Here is a 20,264-nt window from a genome sequence, read left to right as displayed (position 1 = left end):
GGGAGGAGATGCTCCAGGCGCCAGAGCAGAGATTACCCTGCAGCCCGTGGGGGAGACCATGGTGAGGCAGGCTGTCCCCCTGCAGCCCAGGGGGGTCCGTGGTGGAGCAGATAGCCGCCTGCAGCCTTGGCAGGACCCCACGCCAGAGCAGGTGGGTGCGTGAAGGAGGCTGTGACCCCGTGGGAAGCCCATGCTGGAGCAGGCTCCTGGCAGGACCTGCAAATCTGTGGAGAGAGGAGCCCACATTGGAGCAGGTTTTCTGGCAGGACTTGTGACTCTGTGGGGGACCCACTCTGGAGCAGTGTGCTCCTGAAGGACTGCACCCCATGGGAGGGACCCATGCTGGAGCAGTTTGTGAAGAACTGCAGCCCGTGGGAATGGCCCACGTTGGAGAAGTTCGTGGAGGACTGTCTCCCATGGGTGGGACCCCACGCTGGAGCAGGGGAAGTGTGTGATGAGTCCTGCCCCCGAGGAGGGTGAAGCGACAGAGACAACGTGTGATGAACTGACCATAACCCCATTCTCCATCCCCCTGCGCCACTGGTGGGGGTAGGTTGAGAATCTGGGAGTGAAGTTGTGCCCGGGGAGAAGGGAAGCATGGAGGGAAGTTGTTTTGAGATTTGGTTTTATTTCTTATTACTCTACTCTGGTTGATTGGCAATAAATTAAGTTAATTTTCCCAAGTTGAGTTTGTTTTGCCTGTGACGGTAATTGTTTGAGTGATCTCTCCCTGTCCTTACCTTGACCCACAAACCCTTTGTTATACTTTCTCTCCCCTGTCCAGCTGAGGTGGGGGGAGTAACAGAATGGCTTTGGTGGGCACCTGGTGCTCAGCCAGGGTCAACCCACCACATAAGATCTTGTATATGAAAAGCAATTTGGGAAGTGCATAGACCTCTCAATAAACCTAGTCACCAGAGGTGCCCTGCCAATCCAGTCACATGATGCCTGTACATGTGAGCTTTGAGCAATCCATGACTGATAGCCACAGAGTTACAACTCTCTAGGATAATACTGGTCCACATCAGAAAGAATTTATTATAACTATGTGAAAGACAGACATGAAAGCAATATCCAAAAGATCACAGAAGGTACACATGGTGGAAGCTGACAGAGGGCACGTGCTGCCTAATGACAAACATGTGCCACTAGTGTCACATCAGGATGTAACAACAGTAACATCTCCCATTTAGTCTGGTCTTGTAAGGGTAGAACAAGAGACTAGCACTCTGTTTGTAGCACTATCTGAAGGCAATATCAGGACAACACAAACTGGGCTCAAGGAAAGATGCAAAAGGGCAAAGGAATAACAACCAGCATTTTGTCTGAGGTCCGTTACCAAAAATGCCACAATTGAAACCTATGTTGGTGTGCTGAAGGTTATAAAATTTCTATTCATCCATCCATCCAGCACAGGACAGCTTGACCTGCAGCACAAGAGAACACGAAGAACACCCTCTGGTTTGGGTCGCATATTGCACATGCTGGTGCTGCTTAGCAATACTTGCTGAATCCTTTCAACAGACTTTTGTCCATTTTGATGTGTGGTTTCTAAGGGAACATTTCTCCCACTAGCAAAACCAAAATTTCCTGAAAACAGCCCCTACCTTTTTTTCCTGTTCAGGGATTCTGGGAAAGAAACAAGAGGGACACAGACAGGCAGTTCCTACTGAAATCACTAGGTATGGGATTTAGCGGAGTGCAGCAGAGCAATGACCTGTCCCACCAAGAGCTTAAGCACAGAGGAGACAGTTAAATGTTCAATGTTAACAACAAAGACTTACCTTGTAGGTAGTCAACTCTGATTTAGTTTTTGTGCCTTATGCCGTCATTCTACAAGGCAAGTCCAGCCTCCCCTGCTCCATTTAGTGGCCTCAACTTCCTTACAGCAGACATATTGACACAAGTCAGGATGAAAACTGGACCATAGTTTTAGAAAGAGCACTACATATGCTTTTTCCACAACACCGATAAGTTCCCCACCTTCATTACAAGTCCTGCCAGCAAAGACACACTAGTTGCATTGTCTAACCCTGGGCAAGATCTGTGCCTACCTACTGTAGGTGCTGGGATGCTGGTAGCTGTCCACACATTCCTGCCAACAGAGGATCAAGAAAACCCTTAAGGAAGAATATTTACACACTTCAGCTACATCAGTTCCGCTTCTCTTATGTCTTGTTGCCTAGAATCACTGACCTGGCAGACCTTCCTGTTACCCATACAGGTAGCAACATCAGTGTGGCAGACTAAAGAGGACAAGGTCAAAGATGCCTGCTACAGTCTCACTCCACGCCAGTTGCACTGCACTTGCTCACACTAGCAGTCATCATAATCCAGATGCTTTCCCACTAAGGTGTTAGTGGCACAGGTTGAGCAGATGTTGCTGGATGCAAATGCCATTAGTTGTATATACTTTTGTTCTCTTTGGGATCCACCTATTAGTTTATGGAGTCCATTACATTATTAGGAAAAGAGAGTCACCTCTCTGCAAAGAATAAGTTGCTATTCCTACTTCTGTGGCTAAATGTTATACTGAATTTTTCAATACTAAACTACTAGGAAAGAAGAAAACACCTGGTATGCACAAAGCAGCACAGAAAGGCACCTTGGCATGAGCACCTGGTCCTACAAAAGGCCACAACTTGAAGCAGATTTCATGTTTACAATTATTTAAAAAGAAAGGTGAAATCATCTCAAGTTTGTCAAGAGTGAGGAGAGTTACACAGAGGGAAGCTAATCGAGTGCAGTTTACAGGCAGATATCAAATTTGAAACAGAAACATCCTATTTCAAAGCTGGAAAAAACACTGAGCTATAAACAGAGTATATACGTACCCAGAAAGTAACCACGCAGATTAATCGTTCCCAAGAGAGAGAAAGAAATCAAAAAGTGACCTTGCTAGAGACTTCACACAGCAGACTCAAAGGGGTATTAGCAGAGGAAGCCTAGCGTTCTCCTTCCAGCTTCCCCTAAGGCTACTGAACTGACAAAGGGCAAGAAACAAAGCAGTTCTGGGGGGAAAGGGATGTCAATGGTCCCGCTTGCCCACTGCGCCACACTAGGCACTTAATGAAGAAAAATGTCTCCTAAATTCCTCTAGTTCAGGCAACCAAGGGATTCCTACAGCTCCTATGGATAGAATTTCAGTCCTTTACTGTGACTGTAAGCTTTTCCTGCCTAAAAAACAGCCCCAACACTCATGGATGCCAACCCTATGATTAATATCCACTGAGTAGGTCTGAAGAGGTGTGTAAGGGGGATCCCTTTCATGAAGGAAAAAAACCCTACCCAAAACCAAAAAGAGAAAGGCATTGCAAGCACCCTGCTGCTACACACACATACCCCCCTTCCACATAACTCATGGCAAACACCATCATTGCAGGCTGCCCTGGTAGCTTGGGAGCTAGCATTGGCCAAGGAACAAGCAAGAAACATCTCCTTATCAGTCTCCAGAACCATTCAGCACTAGGCCAATAGCCCTGATGTTTAGGAAAGCTTCCCAGATGGTTTTCACATGCTAAACTGCTAAATAACCTCTGGGGCAAATTCCCACTAGAACAAAAACACACACTGCAGCTCACTAGGGACTGAGCCTTTTGGAGTCCAAGAGAGGCTGGAGTCATTTACATGCTCATATAGTTCACTGTTTCCCTAGCTGTTAAAAGAGCTGCTGCATCATAGCAGTAAAGGTCTTACAATACCTTGCCATAGAAGTCACTCATCTGGTACAGAGGGATGTGCTGCGTACCACCGTAGAGTTCGATTACCTCTTCATCAGGCACTGGTTTGAGCCCTCTAGGCACAAAACAACAGAAATAGTTTGTCAATAATCACCAGGGTGCACAGAGCTACAAACTGCAGAGAAAGAGAAGATAGGACAAACAGCCTCCTTTCTAAAACTCACCTATTTCTCTTGCACACAAGAGAGCCAGAGAGCCTGACAGCTCCATGGTTTATTAAGACTCACATAAGATCTTTCCTGAGACATTTTTCAGATACCTTGTTTGCTCCTTCAAGTTAATTGAGGGGCTTTATCCACATTCCAGCAGAGTTCAGACAGAGGCCTCCCTCTGTATGCTATCAATCTGCTTACAGGACTGCCCCACCAAGTCGGCCCCATGACCTGACTTTGGCAGCACTGGGTAACTGTAGTTTTGGAGAGGTTGCTTCCACAAATGTATCACCACTAAATGCAAAGGTGTAGGAAAACAGCTTTCTGAAAGTGACATTTCCTTCCTATTCAGTTTTCCTAAGCAAAACAAGGTCTTTGCTAAGACCATTCAACAGATATTTCTGGGTTTCCCCAAAATACTGTAATCACAGGTATGGCTATGAGCTGTACCATTCATGAACATCAGGTTGTCTGACTGCTGCAGGTTTCATCTCTCCCACAACTTTTGATGGCTGTTTAGTCAAGCAGTCAGGAACTTTCGCTTTTGTTGTGGTTTAAGCCCAGCCAGCAACTAGGCTGCTGCTCATTCATTCCCCACACTCCCAGTGGGATAGGGAGGAGAATAATAATAAAAAAACCAGTAACTCCTGGGTTGAGATAAGAACGATATACTAACTAAAGTAGAATAAAATATAATAATGAAAATATAATAATAAAAATATAACAACAACAATAATAACAAGGAATATAATTTAAAAAATAAAACCCAAGAAAAGTAATGCGCAGTGCAATTGCTCACCACTTGCTGACCAATGCTCGAGCAGCAATCTGCCCCTCCCGGCCAACTCCCCCCCAGTTTATGTACTGAGCATGACATCCTATGGTATGAAATATCCCTTTGGCTAGTTCAGGTCAGCTGGCCTGGCTATGCTCCCTCCCAGCTTCTTGTACACCTGCTTGCTGGCAGAGCATGGGAAACTGAAAACCCCTTAACCTAGGATAAATACTACTTAGCAGCAATTAAAACATCAGTGTCTTATCAACATTATTCTCACACTAAATCCAAAACACACTGTACTAGCTACTAAGAAGAAAATTAACTCTATCCCAACCGAAACCAGGACACTTTTCTCCTTTTCTATTCAGCCTGAATAGGAAAAATAGTCTGAACAGCCTCTGAGAAGTTAAAAGTTGCCTCAGTTCTGCTCAAAAGCAAAGGACAGTTTAGGAAAAGGACACTCCAAGAAGGATAGCTACAAAAGGACACTAAGGGAAAAAACCGCTGAAATGTGTTTTCACTAAAAATCTCTTCATGAAGCTGAAGTGAAATACGGGGCAGCACTAAGCTGTCTTCCTGTACCCTCCCCCCAAAAAGCTAGTACTCAAAGAAGCCAGTTCTCTCTGATTATGAAACTCCCTTCTTAATATTCTTAGAGTGTTTACTGTAACTGAAGCTTAACAGCAAAAGGGCAGAGTTCAAGAAAAAAAAAACAACATTGGCTTCCATGCTCAGGAAATACAACACAGATTTACAGGAGTTTTGCTAACTATATCTAGGAATTACTACTTATTGCACACCAACCCCACTCCACTTTGTGGCAAGGTTTTCTCCCAGTCTGCAGTCTCACAGCTTTTTGGAGAAAAGTTTGCTCTGCACTGTTTCAGCCACTTCTTCCAAAGCACACCCTGCTCTCCCTGGAGAGCAACAGAAGAGAATGAAAAACAGGACAACCTAGGCCTTAAACTGAGCCCAGATTCTGATGCATCATTACTTTATTGACATGTCTGCACTGCTTTAAGATTTTATTTGCACATCCAGACCACTATCCTCTTAGCTTTGTGACAAGGCACAGCAGACTACTGCTGGGATACACTCCTGCTTGGAGAAGACAGGCACATATCTGGACAACATACAGAGGAGTCCTTTCCTAGTTGCAGTGTTTGCTCAGAGACATTAACCCAGGCATGCTGTAGCTGCAGCTCAGATATCATGCAGAGTACGTGACCAGATGTGTTATTAACCATTACAAAAAGCTTCAGGTCTTCCCACCCACACTTGGCTTGAAATGCTTGAGAAAAATAACTCCTGCAATTATATGCCAGGTAAGCATTTGAAGCAAGTGCAAACAGGATAAGCCAGATGAGACTGTGCTCTGCTCAGAAAAAAAAAAAATGCCATGAACAGACACTCAGATTTAGTAATACACCTTTGCACATATAGGCATTTAGAAAATTATTTTCAGAACTGACAGACCTATATGCCGTCCCCAGCTGGACATAATGGAAAGCATCGATCTTCATGAGAAGGCTCTGTGATAAGGAATAGATATTTACTGTTAGAATTGGGTAGGTTTACACTGAAATGTTATTTAAGTTTCAAGTTCCACACAAATGACATTCAGAAAATAAAATTCAATATAAACACCCCACATCTATGTACTTTAAGCTGCACTTACTCTTCAGCCACTTTTACATACACTCACTGATACTGTGACTTTTTATTGGCCTCTCTGGCAAAAGACCATCTTTTTACGAGATAAAGTACCACGGCCTATTACATTCCAAAGTTTGTGGACAGGGATGCAGTTGAAAAACAAGAGAACAATGTTTCTGTGACTCAGACAGTCTCTTCTTATCTCCCTTCCAAAAGCACACACATTCCAAAGGAGCTTTGTGTGCACAAGAGATCTATTTCTTGTCACATATATCTTAAGCCAAACTAAGTGGGCAAGTTTTGGTTTAGAGCACAGCTGCATTTTCTTCACACAAGAGCTCTCCCCTCCACCACTTCTCCCCCTCCCCAATAGACATTTAAGCAAAGATGTTCGGGAGCACACCAGGCTGGTAACATTAGAGCTTTCTTTGCATTTTTTGTATCAGACTCCCCTATTTGTGAGTCATCCCTTCTCCTCCATCCATCATTCTGAAGCATAACACAAGTTCTCTGGGCACAGAAAGCAGCCTTACATTAAACCCACATTGCTCTGCAACTTGAATAAGGACACAGCATCAAACTATTTGTCCTGTTTCTACCACAGTGCAAGGTAATTGATTCCACGGAGCATTCAAAACCTTCAGGCCCCTTCTTTTATCACAATACCATATCAGTGCAGCTTGTTACACCGTGGGCAGACCTCCCACTAGTTTGGAAGGAGTGCAGGAAATATGCTGGGCAATTTACTTAGACAGGCACTACCCAGTTTTTCGTGTGTTTTGCAAACTCTGATCCTGAGAAAACAGAGTTCTCACCTCCTACTCACTCAAAGAGTGTTTTGCCTGGCTAGGCCAGTCGCCTCTGTGTTTCTCTGATACATCAGCCAGAGATTTAAACAGAGAAAGAAACTTCAGTTTCTCACAGACCTACTTCTTTGTAAAGTCAGAGGCATGAGCAGTCTGCTGCCATGCTGTCACTGCAGTTTGGACAAAAGACACAGGAAAACTCTCTCTGTATTTTTTTTTTCTTCATTCTCTCCCCCCCACCCCCCCCCCCCCCCGCCACTGCTGAAGAACAGCACACACGCTCCAGCCTGTAGTGCCTGCTTCCCTGAATTTGCTCAACGCTCAACATAAGAAAAGCTACTACAGTGAAGCAACTTTCTCTGCTGTGCTCCCACCTCACTGCAGCAGCCAGCATGATATCACTGGGCAACAGGCTTTCAGGGAATCAGTCCAAAGCACTGAAAAGGGTTAAAGCTAATGCTTGCACTTTGCTTGCCTGTGTTCCTAAGAAGCATGCATCTCAAGTAGCTTGGATCTTTTTCCAGGCAGTCCTATTATTCGGGGTGGGGGTGTGAAAGGCTTCCTAAAGCATTCTCCTGACAAGTCATTTTTATTATTAGAGTAAGACATAATGCCTCTACTCCTGGCAAGTACTTGTAGATGCAGGATTGAGGTTTGTTTAAATTTCCTGAAAGACAGAAATGATCACACAAACAAGCTGAGTTTTCTATTAATTAGCTTGTGGAATTAACTGACTTTTAAATTGGCAAAGCTGTTTACCAGAGGTCTTTGCTAGAATGTCTCATTCTGCTAGAGGTTACGCAAACACAAGACGTCTTTCCTTTGCAAGGTTTATAAGCAAGAAGAACCTAAGCAATGAAAAACACAGCCACCCGGACTCACTGACAGTTTGGTGATTGATGTTATTGCAAGCAATGACAGAAAGTATTTCCACTAAAAACATAACATAATGGAAGACAAAGCCCAGGAGACTGAACTTTGTACAGCTTACCTTTTGTACATCATAATGAAGTCCACGTATAGCAAACCCTGGAATGTAGTCATACTTCCCAAGCCCTTCTGGATACTGGGAAGACAAACAGTGACATCATTAGAGGCATAAGCATTGGGTTATCAACAAAATCATTTCACCTGTTGAGCTGGCTTAGTCCTACTAGTTGTCTCACCCCAGGCATAAACTGACCAAGGAAGATGTGCACTTCATTTTGCCCCTTCAACAAATAAAGTGGATGAACACAGGAAGATATAGAGGAACAGGATCCCTAAAACTAGTTTCTCTTGTGTAAGGGACACTAGTGAAAATGTAACAGGTTCAGTCAGGTAGTGAGGACATTTCTAGTAAGCTCCATTCAATGCATATATTTGGCAAAACAATGACACTGCAGAGTCCCTCTACAAAGAAAGACATGACGAGAAGAAAATGCACCACCAGTCACTTATTGGAAACAGGGTGTCCATTACTGGACATGCTATACAGCGTCATCCATATTGACTTGCACATGTCAAGTCCTGTATGGCTTCAGTGTTGTCCCATGGTTCATGTTTATCCATCATGTGTACCTCGAACCAGCAATTCTGTGGGCATTATTTCCATAGTTATGTAAAACAGACCAGACCTTTCTAGACTAAGGTTCCTGTTCCATATTTATAAAACCTCAGGAATGTAGAGCATGGTAAATTGTCTCAAAGGAAATTAATTCCACATACAGACCAAACTTTCTGCAATCAAAGATTGTGAAACAAGAAATTTGTCTCAATAAAACAAGTAATTGACAGATGCGCACAGTGTGGCATTTTGCAAGCATGTCTGGGGCGTCGCAAAGACAGCAGTAAGCTTAATTGAGTGGAAATTCTTAGCACATCATTACCTTGAATTGTTCTATTAGGATGTCTCTGGCAGTGTTGAAAATCATAGAGTGTAGTAAATTAGAATACTGTGCTAATGTGTAATCATAGTCAAAGCCATATATCTCAACATCGCCCAGGCTGATCTCGTTGTTAGCGTAGATAGCAGCTGGGTTGAGGAGATTGCAGACTCCTGGTGGAAGGAGATCTAAGAGAAGGGAAAGAGGAGAGGTTAGAGAAACTGCGAGGATCACTGAAATTTCAACTTTTCATTCTGGACCTGACAGCAGCTGCAAGTACCACACAGCAGCAGCAAAGGAGCCCAGTGCTTCTGTCGAAGGCTGCTGCTGTTAACTCACTCAAATAATCCTCCCTGTGAAAAAACACACTGTGAAACCTCTGGCTGCCTCTGGTGATGATGCTAACCACTCTCACAGTAAGACTGACCTTTTGCGTCAGGAAGCCACGAAACAATCAATGTCCTCAGGTCTCTGGCCTACATGAAGCAAAGCAGACCCGAGATTTTGAAGTGTCAAATTTCTAGCTTACAGCAGCTGCAGTTTCAGCAGGCTCACCAACGTGAAAGGTAGCTGCAATGTATGACCACCAAAACACATGCCCCTCACTTAAAACTTGAGCGAGACAAACAGACTAACTCTCCTCTTTGAGAAATCTAGATTACTTCAAATTAGAAATTTTGAGGTTTGCCTTTTAGCATTTTTTGTTTCTCACAGAAGAAACCAGACTCCACAGAGCAATTCTGCAGGTACCGTTAGGGCTTTTTATTATTATTATTAACGGGCAGGACAAAACAAGGTTTTGTACAAACACCAACAAAACGTGAAGAAAAACACACTAACCTACGCTCTTAGAGCACGTAATGCTGATAGCAACAAGTTATCTGCTCTCCTCTGATGAACAGCTGTGGAAACAGCTCGGTCCTTGTGTGTGGTTTGTCACTTCAAAACAGGGTTACCATTCAAAATGCTTATGAATAACACTTTGCTCCCCAGACCATGGGGAAAATGGGGGTTAAGTGACCTAGCAGCTGAACTACCTGTACGTCCTTCTTCAGAGCTGGTCTAGAGTGCCGAGAGTTTTAGTGGCACCACAATGGGAGAGACAGGAACAGACCCTTCCCAGGCTTCCCACTCCACGAGAGCTGTCCATTGCAAGATGAGAAAGAGCAATAAAAATAGTTCCCTGTAGTAGGTTGCCTAGTCACATCCACACTGGGGGACAGAGAGGGGAAGGAGACATTTCCTCCGTCCTCAAAGACGTGTAATTTTCTCTTTGAATGATAGGAAAAGTGCAGACATTTTTCAGATCCTACACAGCATCAGTGGGTAGGATTTTTTTTTTCCCTTCCTACCTTAACTTTTGGCTTTTAGCAAGAACACCTTTGCCGGTTTTTTAGTGCTTCCTTGCTATAAAACCAAGTTTCATCTGAATCTAGAACAAAAAAATATTATTAGAAAGAGATACCAGCCATTCCCAATAAAGACTTTGTCTGGAATGATTACAGAATTTAGGTAAAAGTCCAAAGTACATTTGTGAGCGCTAACCCAAAGAGATGACCAAAGAAACAGGATTCAGATATATCAATATTTATTTTTCAGGGGAGAGATGCATTACAAAACATACCCATCCCTCTCTCCTAACTCACTTTCCTTTGGCCTTCAAATGCAATTCACCAGATCAGCTAGGGAGGAATTACTAGAAAAGAAAGCCGTATTTTAAGGCAGGAAGGCTGACTTACTGACTACACAGCAGGAACAAGAGCTCTCTTTCAGTGACTCTGCTGGTGGCAAAGTTCCTGGAAGAGGCTGAAGAGAGAAGATGCAATCAGAGTACTTTCCACTGGGATTTTAAAAGATGGGAAACGTAAATAGGATTCAGATGATCGCAACTTTCATCTTCCCATCATAAATGCTCTGCACCATAAACAGAGCTTCACTTCCTGTCCGCACCTCCAGATAACTTGTAGGAAGATCTTTTTCTAAGCATACAGTGGGATGTGCAGGGTGTTAGTGTTATTTTTCTTCCTCACAAGGAAAATGACACAACCCTAATCACATCACAGTGCAAATATGCTTCTAATGAAAGCACTTTTTTTCTTTTTTTTAATGACAGATGCACCCCTCTTGCTGCTACCGTATCCCTACAGAGAGGTCAAGCTCTTCCAACATTCACCATTTGCTAACAGCTTTATGACAACACATTTTGATAGTCTGAAAGCAGCCTAAAATACCATTGCCTGAACCCCACCTCTCCTTTCACAGAAGAGATGAGACCCATCTAGATTCAGCAACATATGCCAGCCACAACTTTTGCAAGAATACAATCAGGAAAAGCTAAGGGAGCTATATGATTTTGTAACAAGGAAAGGGTAGTCTGAGATTTGGAAGCGCATGAAACAAGTCTTTTCTGTGATCAGGAGCATAAGCAGTAACTGTGCCACAGTATAATTTATGAAGTATATTTTGACCCACTAGATGAAGTCATACTCCTCCCTGCCAGCCTCAAACGTACAGAGCCTCTCTGCTGTACTCTGACAGCCTCCTGCCCACATCATTTTACACCACTCAGACATTTTGTCACTAACTTACACAGTGTGTTCTCTCTTACCTCATAAAGGCTAATAAAAAATGCATACTCTAGCCAAAATGCTTTATCACCGTTGCCTCACACATACCACATTCCTATGCACACTTCCTGGAGCACCACACATCTCCTTGCTGTGTTTCCTACCACACAACACCATCACCAAAGCAACCCACAGCAGCTTGCTGACAGCTTGCTCTTTCCATGCCATCACCCTGCATCTTAAATTTATAGTAGTTTAAAGTCACTGATCTCCTAGAGAGAAGGAAAAAGCTCTGGGTTTCAGTCCAGAGACTCATGCTACACTTTTGGCTCAGTGTAAATATCCATTTGCAGCATCCTCCTCAATAGAGTGGTAGGTGTCCATCTCCTCTTTAAGCTCATGCAGACTCTCTGCAGGTTCAAACTACCACAGGGAAGAGACAGAAGCTGGGAGCACAAGCAAGATCAGTTTCAATACAAGAGGCCAAACATGCCTGGCTTACCGAGCCAGGTTTCAAGAGGTTTGTTTTTATGGTTTGGTTTTAGTTTCTGTTGTTGTTGTTGGGGTTTTGTTGTTGTTGTTGTTTTAAAGATAATCACCTGAGTGGTTACAAATTCCGAGTGCTTAATCAAGTCCTGGGCTGCAGACTTGGGTGCTGCTGCTCTGCTAACACTCAGCACCTAATCTGCCAGGGATCTTTGCCTCAGTTTGCGTGGCAATCCTCGAGTCAAAACAAGCAGATGACACCTTCCAGAAGCCCATGAAGATGCCATTTTTCCAGGAATAATAGCTTTTGCTTTTCCTCTGCTAAGACACTGAAAAAGATTGCTGGACAGATATGATAAATTACAGCAAGAAAAAAACCAAAATTAAATGAAAACCAGTTTGGGTCATTAAAAAAAGAACGATAATCCCAACTACTTTTTCTGTTTGGGTCCTAACTGAAAAGGGAGACAGTATCACAGTTAGTCACTGTCTACTCAGCATTTCACCCAGGAAGTATGATCTAAGGGAAAACTGCCGTGCATACATCTGAGGACAGTGGGGAAAAAGCAGCTCTTGCAATAGATACAAATGCCTGGAATCTGCATACTTGCACAATTCACTCCCATTTGCAACTCTGATGGTTTTAAGGGAAGTGTCTGCATATCCGTAGCACATGATGAAACTAAGCAACAAAGGCAGACCACAAGAAAGTGTGTTTGATCTCATGCATTTTTTACACCTGGATGTAAATGCAAGGTAAACACACAACATGTCCTTTATTTTACCACTATGAGGCCCTGAACAGCTGCTTAAATTGGAATATCTTCATGGCTGCACAAGTGCCTCTTCCCAGGCAATAGCCCACATTGTTAGAAAGCAATAACACTCAATCCCCAACGTGAGAGCAGAAATGGAAACAAAAGCAGGTAATTAACTGTAAGCAATGGTTAGAGATGCCAAGACACCATATGGCCCCTTCTGATGTGAAAAACGCTCTGGTCAGGAGATGCCAACCATGTCCTGTGCTTTTCTGAGCTCCCAGGAGTACCAATGGCAACATGCAGGAAATGCTCCTTTTCTCTCAGCCTTAGATCCAGCACATTAGGGAAGAACAATACAGAAAAAGGGCAACTCACACCCATCTCACAGCCTTTGTACTCCCAGAGGTCCAACACAGCAGACAGCTGCGCTAATTTCTTTGTAAGACTAGTAAGGAAAAGAACGATACTGAAAAGCAGATGGCCACCATCCTCCACGTTTTTCGTGGATGAAAAAGTTCCCTTTGCTCACACTGACTTGCTTTCTGAAGACAAACTGCCAGTTTTCCTTGCTTCCAAGTACCTCTTTATCCTTTTGAACTGTTGTTTTGTACCATTTCCTGCAAAGCACTCCAACCAGCTGAAGTAGATGCCTCTACCAAGAGGGCAGGGAGAGGGAAATATTACTTAAAAAACATTAAAGGGCAGAGGAACCATGTTAAAAGAGTACTTAAAGTTAGTCCGGAGCATACTTAAATTTATGCCACTATGCCTAAATATTGTGGGATTCCTCACCAATGAAATCTACATGAACCAAAAGCAGTATTAAAAAATACTTTTTGATTCCAAAATGACATTTTTTATATACATTAGACAAATGCTGCTATAAGAGCTCTTTACAAAAAAAAAAAATGTTTACATTTAGGAAAGCAGAACTGGGAGGTTAACATAACTGGTTGCACTTCCAGTTCTGGCTGCTAATTGTCATTCCCAGTCCCAGCTCAATCTGCAGATGCCACAACTCGTGAAATGTGCATACTCCCTAAGCGATTCACAGGGCATTTATTGTCATAGCACTAGACTCATTTCCTGGGTTGGCAAAGAGTGAGGCCCTTAAATCTTTGTGCCTGCTTGAGATTAGCAACACAAGCAGAATCAAAATGTGCTAGATTGCAAAAAACACCTCTGCACCGCACCAAAATCACCAATGCAATGATCACACAGGGCTGTTGTCTTCTCTCCCATTTCCAAATGTGATGGGCACACGTTGCTGACTGCAGCTTGCATTATTTAGATGCAAAGGTATCTCTTGATCCACACAAACTAAAGAGAGCAAGGACTACCTCTGAGCTACACCCTCAGTGTTATCAATGCCTAACCATGTTCTTGCTACCTGTAAACTTGTCTCTGTTCTTAGTAGTTCTCACGTTTAACTACACTCAAGCTTGTCATGCAGCGGCAAGAAGTTAACAGTTATTTTAAAGTTTCCTTAGGAAAGCTGATTTATTATAGCCATACTTACAAGTTTGAAAGATCTAGGGAAAAACATACACACTTGCTTACAGCCAAAACCTCACTCACTTGCCAGTTCCATCCAGTTTCAGGACTGGATGTTTCCTAGAGTGTGAGACTTCAGACATTGCTTACTGAGAGAGCATATCAGCCTTCCTTGACACTTTAGATGTCATTAAATCGGAAAACAGCAAGTCTTGCTTAACACCACCCCTCTTGCTCAACACCACTTGCAACAAATGCGATTATACTTTTCCTTTTGGAAGAGAAAAAAATGGCACATTAAGTGGAAGTAGTAGCCTCAAATTATTACAAGTAATGAAATTTGGTCCTAAGAGTCAGTGTTACAAAAAGTAAGGAGGAATAATGAAGAGAATGGCTTCTCTTGAGCCAATGCTAAGGGGAGACTTTACCTCAGCAGCACCTTTGTGGGCTCTGGCCACCAAACCCGTACCACCGCTGAGCTTCACTGCAAAGAAGTTCTCATTCTACAGAGCCTGCCCCATCCAACTCAGTCAGCATTTATCATTGGAATCCCCTCTGTGCAAAATGCAACATTGCTCTATAAATCAGGTCCTAAGCAAGAGCTGGTTTGAAAACACACAAGAAATTCTCCTGGCAGAGACCTCTCTCCAAAACCAATAGCAATAACTGACAATACAGGACAAAGGTCTTCACAAAGGTGGGGTTTCAGAGAAGGAAGGAGGAGGTGGCACCACAGGAGTCTTCTCAAACTCAATGCTGATGAATATTGAGATGTGACGATGTTTTCAAATCCATAACCCAGCCACAGATATTCACTTTTACATCAGAGTTAGAAATCAAGAACAAAGGAACAGACTGATGCCACGTTTTGCACAACTCAGTTTAGTCGTCAAAGCAACAATTAAAACCAATGTGGACCAACTCCGTTTATGTCTCTTCTTGACAAGACTTGAATAACAGCACAGTCTTGAAATTTTAGTTTGGGGAGCTATTCTTTAAACAAACGAGGGCCTTCTTACTCAACATGCCTAATAGTTACCTGAAGGTTTGTAGAGTCTGCTCTGTAACACATGGGCTACTTCACTGAACTTCATTTTGTATTTAGTGCTGCTGACTAGTTCTCCACCTCAAGTAATAACTGTATCTCTTGCATGCCAACAAGTGCAACTATGTGAATACAAACTTCACAATCCATCACATAGTAAAGTGAGCGTTTTCCCAAGAGACCACGACACAGCCTGTTAACTTATCTACATCTACGGTTTCAATACCATTATAGAAAAGAAAAAAAAATGCCTTTGAGGATATTAACGTCCAAACACCATTACATGTCTTGTGAGCTGGAACTTCTTTGAAGTAGTGGGTCTAAAACCACAACTCAGTCTTGGAGCAGGGAGTTAACACGAAGCTGTTGTCCTCTGTCAGCACCCTGTACTGCCTTCAACAGCTCAGGCAAAGGAGGTCACATCCTGCAAGAGCTGGAATGCAGCAGGCTGAGCACTCAATGGATCGGTGGCCAATTCCTTTACATTTGTGCATCATGAAGGACTTCAGATTTTATGTCAAATCTCATGTGGAAGGCAGGGGAGGAAGGAATGACAGAACTTGCCAGTCTCGTAACAGTGAGATGGTTCTTCCAGATGCCTATGGCTGGCTGCCATCCTTCTCCAAACCCTTAGATAAACAAAAACTAACGGAGAGCTATTTAACACCAGAGGCAAAGTCACGCTTCCTAGCTCTCTGAGGCGCTTACCTTCAGCATTCCAAGAATCAAGAAACCATCAGGGAAAAGTTCCCTGCCCTTATGCCATGAAAGCCGTTTTTTCATATTTTTAGGGGAGTTTAATACAGTGGAGGTCTGCTGCTGCCAAAAAGACCGCAATCCTGTTTTACACATGGACGGCTTTGGCATGAGTTTTCTCCTTGCTTAGCAAGATTTCAATGTACCTGATGGAGCCAGGTAACTTCTTGGTCAGAGGAGAAAAAAACATGCGTACACGCACGCACACATGAGTAAAAGGTGTTTCACAAACTGAGCTCAGGATCAGGAGACATCCTAGCAGCTGTAGCATGAGCCTTCTCCATGCTCACTCTTGTGCCAATGGAGAGTTACAAGCTGGACCCTGGACTCCTCACCACATCAGTCAACATGACTGTCTATTTGTTCCAGACTAACCACGTTTCGGTATGCCAACCAACGGCAAATTAGAGAAAAATGCAACAAGCCCTTCATTTAAACCATTCACCATGACGATATCCACGTTAGGGCAGCCAGTTGTTTAGAACCCCACGTACTCTGCGTGTCCTGAAACGCTGAGACCAGCCGAGGGATGTTCACAGAGGGAAGCCCACGATGGGGTGAGGGAGACCAGGGCCAGCTTTCAACAGAAATAAAACCGTCCCAGAGGGCCCCGGTCGAAGGAGGCATGTGGATGGCACTGCCGAGGGGAAGGCTTCTAACCCCGGCAGCGGCACAGCAACGGGCACATCCCCAGTTCTGCAGCGCGGGGAAAGGCACCAGGATGCAAAGGGGTGAGGGGGGGGGGGGGGGGGGGGGGGGGAGGGAAGGAGGGAAAAAAAAAAAGAAAAAAAAAAAGAAAGGAAAAAGGCCAATCTCGGCAGGACGTGGCAGTCCCAGCGCCCGGAGGCGGCCCTTACCGTAGACCAGCTTTTTCATCTCGTGGTACCTGGCCCACAAGTAGGTCTTGGTGTCGGCTCCCTCGGCCGGGAGGGGCTGGCTGCCCGCGGCGGGGCCGGGCTCGGCGCCGCGCCGGGCTCTGCCGGGGGCCGCCGGGTGGTGGTCCTTGGGTTGCCCGTGGCCGCCGTCCCCGGGGCACTGGCTGGTTTTGGGGCGGCAGCTCTGGCAGGAGACGGCCACGGCGAGGAGGCGGGGGGCCGCGCCGCTGCCTCTCCTCAGTGCCGCCATGCCCAGCGCCGCCATGGTCCCGCCGGCCGACCGCCGCCGCCGCCGCCTCGGGGCAGCCCGCACACGGCCGGGGCTACCTCCGCTCCGCTCCGCGTCTCGTCTCCCCGGCCCGCGGCAGACACCCGCCGCCCGGCCAATCCCCGCCGCCCGGTGCGAGGGGGCCGGGCCGCGCCACGCCTCAGCCGCGAAGGGAACGGGGTGGCGGTGGTGGAAGGCGGCGCGCAGCGCCTGCCCGCGGAGAAGGGCTGGGGGCGGCGGGGGCCCGGGCGGGCTCCGCTGGCCGCGCTCCGGCCCCTCAGGAGAGGGCGGCGGGGGACGGAGAGTGGGGGGCGGCGGTGGTCTCCCGCTGCAGCCCCGCCCCCCGGCCCCGCCCCGGCCAATCAGGCGAGGCGAACCTCCCCTCAGCGGGGTCACGCGGGCACCGACCACGTCCTTCCGTTCGGCTGTTTGAGGGCTCGGGGGAGCCCGCGCGGGAGGTGAGGGGCGCGCGCGGGGCACCGGGGAGGGGGGCGCGCGCCAGGCCGTCCGCGCCGATTGGCCGCGCCTTCCCCGCCGGAGGGGGGGGGGGGACGGGGGGCGCCGCCACGGCCGCTCCGCCGCGGGGGGGGGGGGGGGAACGAGGCTGGTGCCGGGCGATCCCCGCGTCACCCCTCCACCGTGCGTGACGGGGAAAACCGGGGACCGCGACCCCGCGCTCTCCCACAGCGGGCTTGGCCTCTCGGTCGCGATTTAGACTGCGGGGGCGCCTGTTGTGCGTCCCGCTGCGCCCCTCACACGCCCCTCCCCCTCCCCGTTTTTCCTCTTTGTCCTCCGCCAAGTGCTGAGGGCGCCGGTGCCGCCCCGGCCATGCTGGTGAGCAGGAGGGTGAGGCGCCTCTTGCAGCTGGTGCCCGGGAAGCAGCGCTTCGGCGTGTACAGGTTCCTGCCCTTCTTCTTCCTCCTCGGGGGAGCTATGGAGTGGTTCATGATTAACGTCCGCATCGGCAAGGAGACCTTTTGTAAGTGAGGGCCGCGCCGGGGGGCGGCGGGAGGAGGCCCGCTCCCTGCTGAGTCATCACTGCCCCCCCCCATCACTGCCCCCCCCCCCCCGCCCCTCCTCCTCCTCTTCCTCCTCCTCCTCCCGGGGGTCCCGGCCCGGCCCCGGGTCTGACCCGGCACCCTGTGCCACAGCACCCGCTAGCGGCGATGGCAGCGGGGCGCCGGTCCCCCTTACCGAGGACAACAACGAGCTAGCGGGGTCTGGTGCGGGGACTTCAAAGATAATCAGCAGGTCAGGCGCTTCTCTCTTTAGTACAGGACTCTCCACCCTAGCAGAAGACACTGGGCAGAAACAAACTAACAAAAATGGGTTTAGAATACTCAATTATAGTTTCGTTTGGGTTTTTTGTGGGTTTTTTTTACGTTGGAAAAAGGCTCGGGGTCTTTTGAGGGGTCGTCAGAATTTAAATGTAGGTGTGGGTTCATCTGACACGTGACTTTTTTAATTAGGTAATTGAAAAAGAAGTATGAAACTGAGTGCCATTAGCTAAGTTCTCATGAGTCGTTTTCTAGAAATTAAAGCATTTAGTTTTAATGTGGCATTCTTCCCTTTTAGAAGCCTTGCTAGAAATCTTTCTGTGCTTCAAAAAAAGGATCAGCTCTACTGTATGTTATATGGGAATATTCAAATTTTCATGGGAAATTTAGCTGACTCTCCCGTAGAATAAAACAGCTTGATACAATTTCCATAGCTGACAGACTCGCTGCAAACAAAATTGCTTTGCTACTCACTTCTGAAGGCGTGGGTTTGTTGTGGTTTTTCAGTTTAATAATTTCTGACGCATACCTGTATAGTAATAAAGTCAGGTTAGAAACTAAAGCACACTCGTGTAGCAGCCCTTATATTTCAGCTTGAGCCTTATTTTCCTGGAGAAAAAAAAAAAAAGCTATGCCTAAATGATACTATATTACAGTAACAATAATTGTGCAGTTTAGCCATATTACTGCTCATAATCCATGCAAAGTGACAAGGTGCTAGACTGATGAGCTTTTTTTTTTTGTCAGTGAGAAATTTTATTTGGTGATGGATACTTAGGGGTTATCGGGGTGAGGGGAGGCAGGAAGGACAACTAGGAAGACTATGAAGGTGGGTATATTACTGTGTTTTGTTTTGGTTTTTAAAAAAAAAAAAAAAAAAAAAAAAGGCAAAAAGCTAAAATACTGAAGCCATGCTGGCAGTCCTCAGGTATTGACTTTGTGCCTATAATTTAATTTCCATTTGGCTTCAGCTAGTTTGGACATTTGTATTTTTAATCACCCTCATGGGAAAGTAGACAAGAAATGACTGTATCACACTGGAAAAAGTCTTCCTATAAAAACATTTCATCAGGACTGATGGGAAGAACTTTAGCCTGGATAGGAGGGAGAACATTGAGTTATTTTTAAGTGGCAGTAAGGATTTGTGTTGGCTTGAATTTTCAGTTGCCTCTTAGTGTCTGCAAGAGAAAATTGGATTGAAAAGTTTAAAAAGAGATGACAGGCTTCATACATTTAGTATTATCTTGCACTTGGAAAATGCTAATATAATAAAATCTTTTTCTGGCAGATGACGTTTACCGTAGGAAACGATCTGAAAGACAGTACGAGGCAAGGATGGAAAAAAAAGAATTTTAGCTGAAAGGTTTCAAGGGGAAGGTCCTGAATGCTTCAACTGTATTAATACCAAAGAAGCATTACTGCCACGTTGATGGTAGGGGAAGATTTTGCCTTCAAGATGAACTGTAATTGTGAAATACGCTCTCAGATGGTTGTGGCAGTTTTTTCTTCTTCCATCTACTTCGTATCTTTAATATTTTGTATTTAAGCCAAATACAATAGCGAAAAGTTCATTATACGTAGGCCTCTGCCACTTATTTCATGTTTGTTTAGTACTTTTAAATAAACTAAACTGAGTAAACGGAGTCTGGCTACTGCTTTTCTTTGCTCGATGAGACACTGTTCTTGTGCCAAGACCAATGGGAAAGAAATGTTACATATTGCATCCATAGCATCTTGG

General features: G+C 45.6%; 2 protein-coding genes across 3 annotated transcripts in view; one reads left to right on the top strand and one right to left on the bottom strand.

Annotated features, from left to right (window-relative positions):
• NT5DC2 (5'-nucleotidase domain containing 2) overlaps window positions 1-17,321 on the bottom strand; it is a 30,788-nt gene extending 13,467 nt beyond the window's left edge. The window contains exons 1-5 of one of the 2 annotated variants that reach the window (XM_049826113.1): window positions 16,964-17,321; window positions 9,001-9,185; window positions 8,124-8,198; window positions 6,147-6,202; window positions 3,702-3,795 (exon numbers count right to left, since the gene is read on the bottom strand). In XM_049826113.1, coding sequence (XP_049682070.1) covers window positions 3,702-3,795; window positions 6,147-6,202; window positions 8,124-8,198; window positions 9,001-9,185; window positions 16,964-17,246 — 693 coding nt within the window. In that variant the 5' untranslated portion in view covers window positions 17,247-17,321. The remainder of the gene's footprint in view (window positions 1-3,701; window positions 3,796-6,146; window positions 6,203-8,123; window positions 8,199-9,000; window positions 9,186-16,963) is intronic. The other variant, XM_049826114.1, reaches the window with a different exon arrangement.
• Window positions 17,322-17,609: 288 nt separating this feature from the next.
• Window positions 17,610-20,155, top strand: LOC126049658 (small integral membrane protein 4). Its single transcript, XM_049826412.1, has 3 exons — window positions 17,610-17,707; window positions 18,050-18,228; window positions 19,815-20,155. Exons 2-3 carry the CDS (start codon window positions 18,078-18,080, stop codon window positions 19,880-19,882), a joined length of 219 nt encoding a protein of 72 aa, XP_049682369.1. The 5' UTR covers window positions 17,610-17,707; window positions 18,050-18,077; the 3' UTR covers window positions 19,883-20,155.
• Window positions 20,156-20,264: the final 109 nt, after the last annotated feature.

This window comes from Accipiter gentilis, chromosome 23 (genome assembly GCF_929443795.1).
Source record: "Accipiter gentilis chromosome 23, bAccGen1.1, whole genome shotgun sequence".
Taxonomy (NCBI): domain Eukaryota; kingdom Metazoa; phylum Chordata; class Aves; order Accipitriformes; family Accipitridae; genus Astur; species Astur gentilis.
Note: the sequence above shows the minus strand (reverse complement) of the source record. Positions and strands in the feature narration are given on the sequence as shown.

Excerpts from the sequence above, each read along its gene's own strand:
- LOC126049658 (XM_049826412.1), top strand. The coding sequence starts at position 18,078 with ATGCTGGTGAGCAGGAGGGTGAGGCGCCTCTTGCAGCTGGTGCCCGGG. Across the intron at positions 18,229-19,814 it reads CATCGGCAAGGAGACCTTTT|ATGACGTTTACCGTAGGAAA; the intron begins GTAAGTGAGGGC and ends TTTTTCTGGCAG.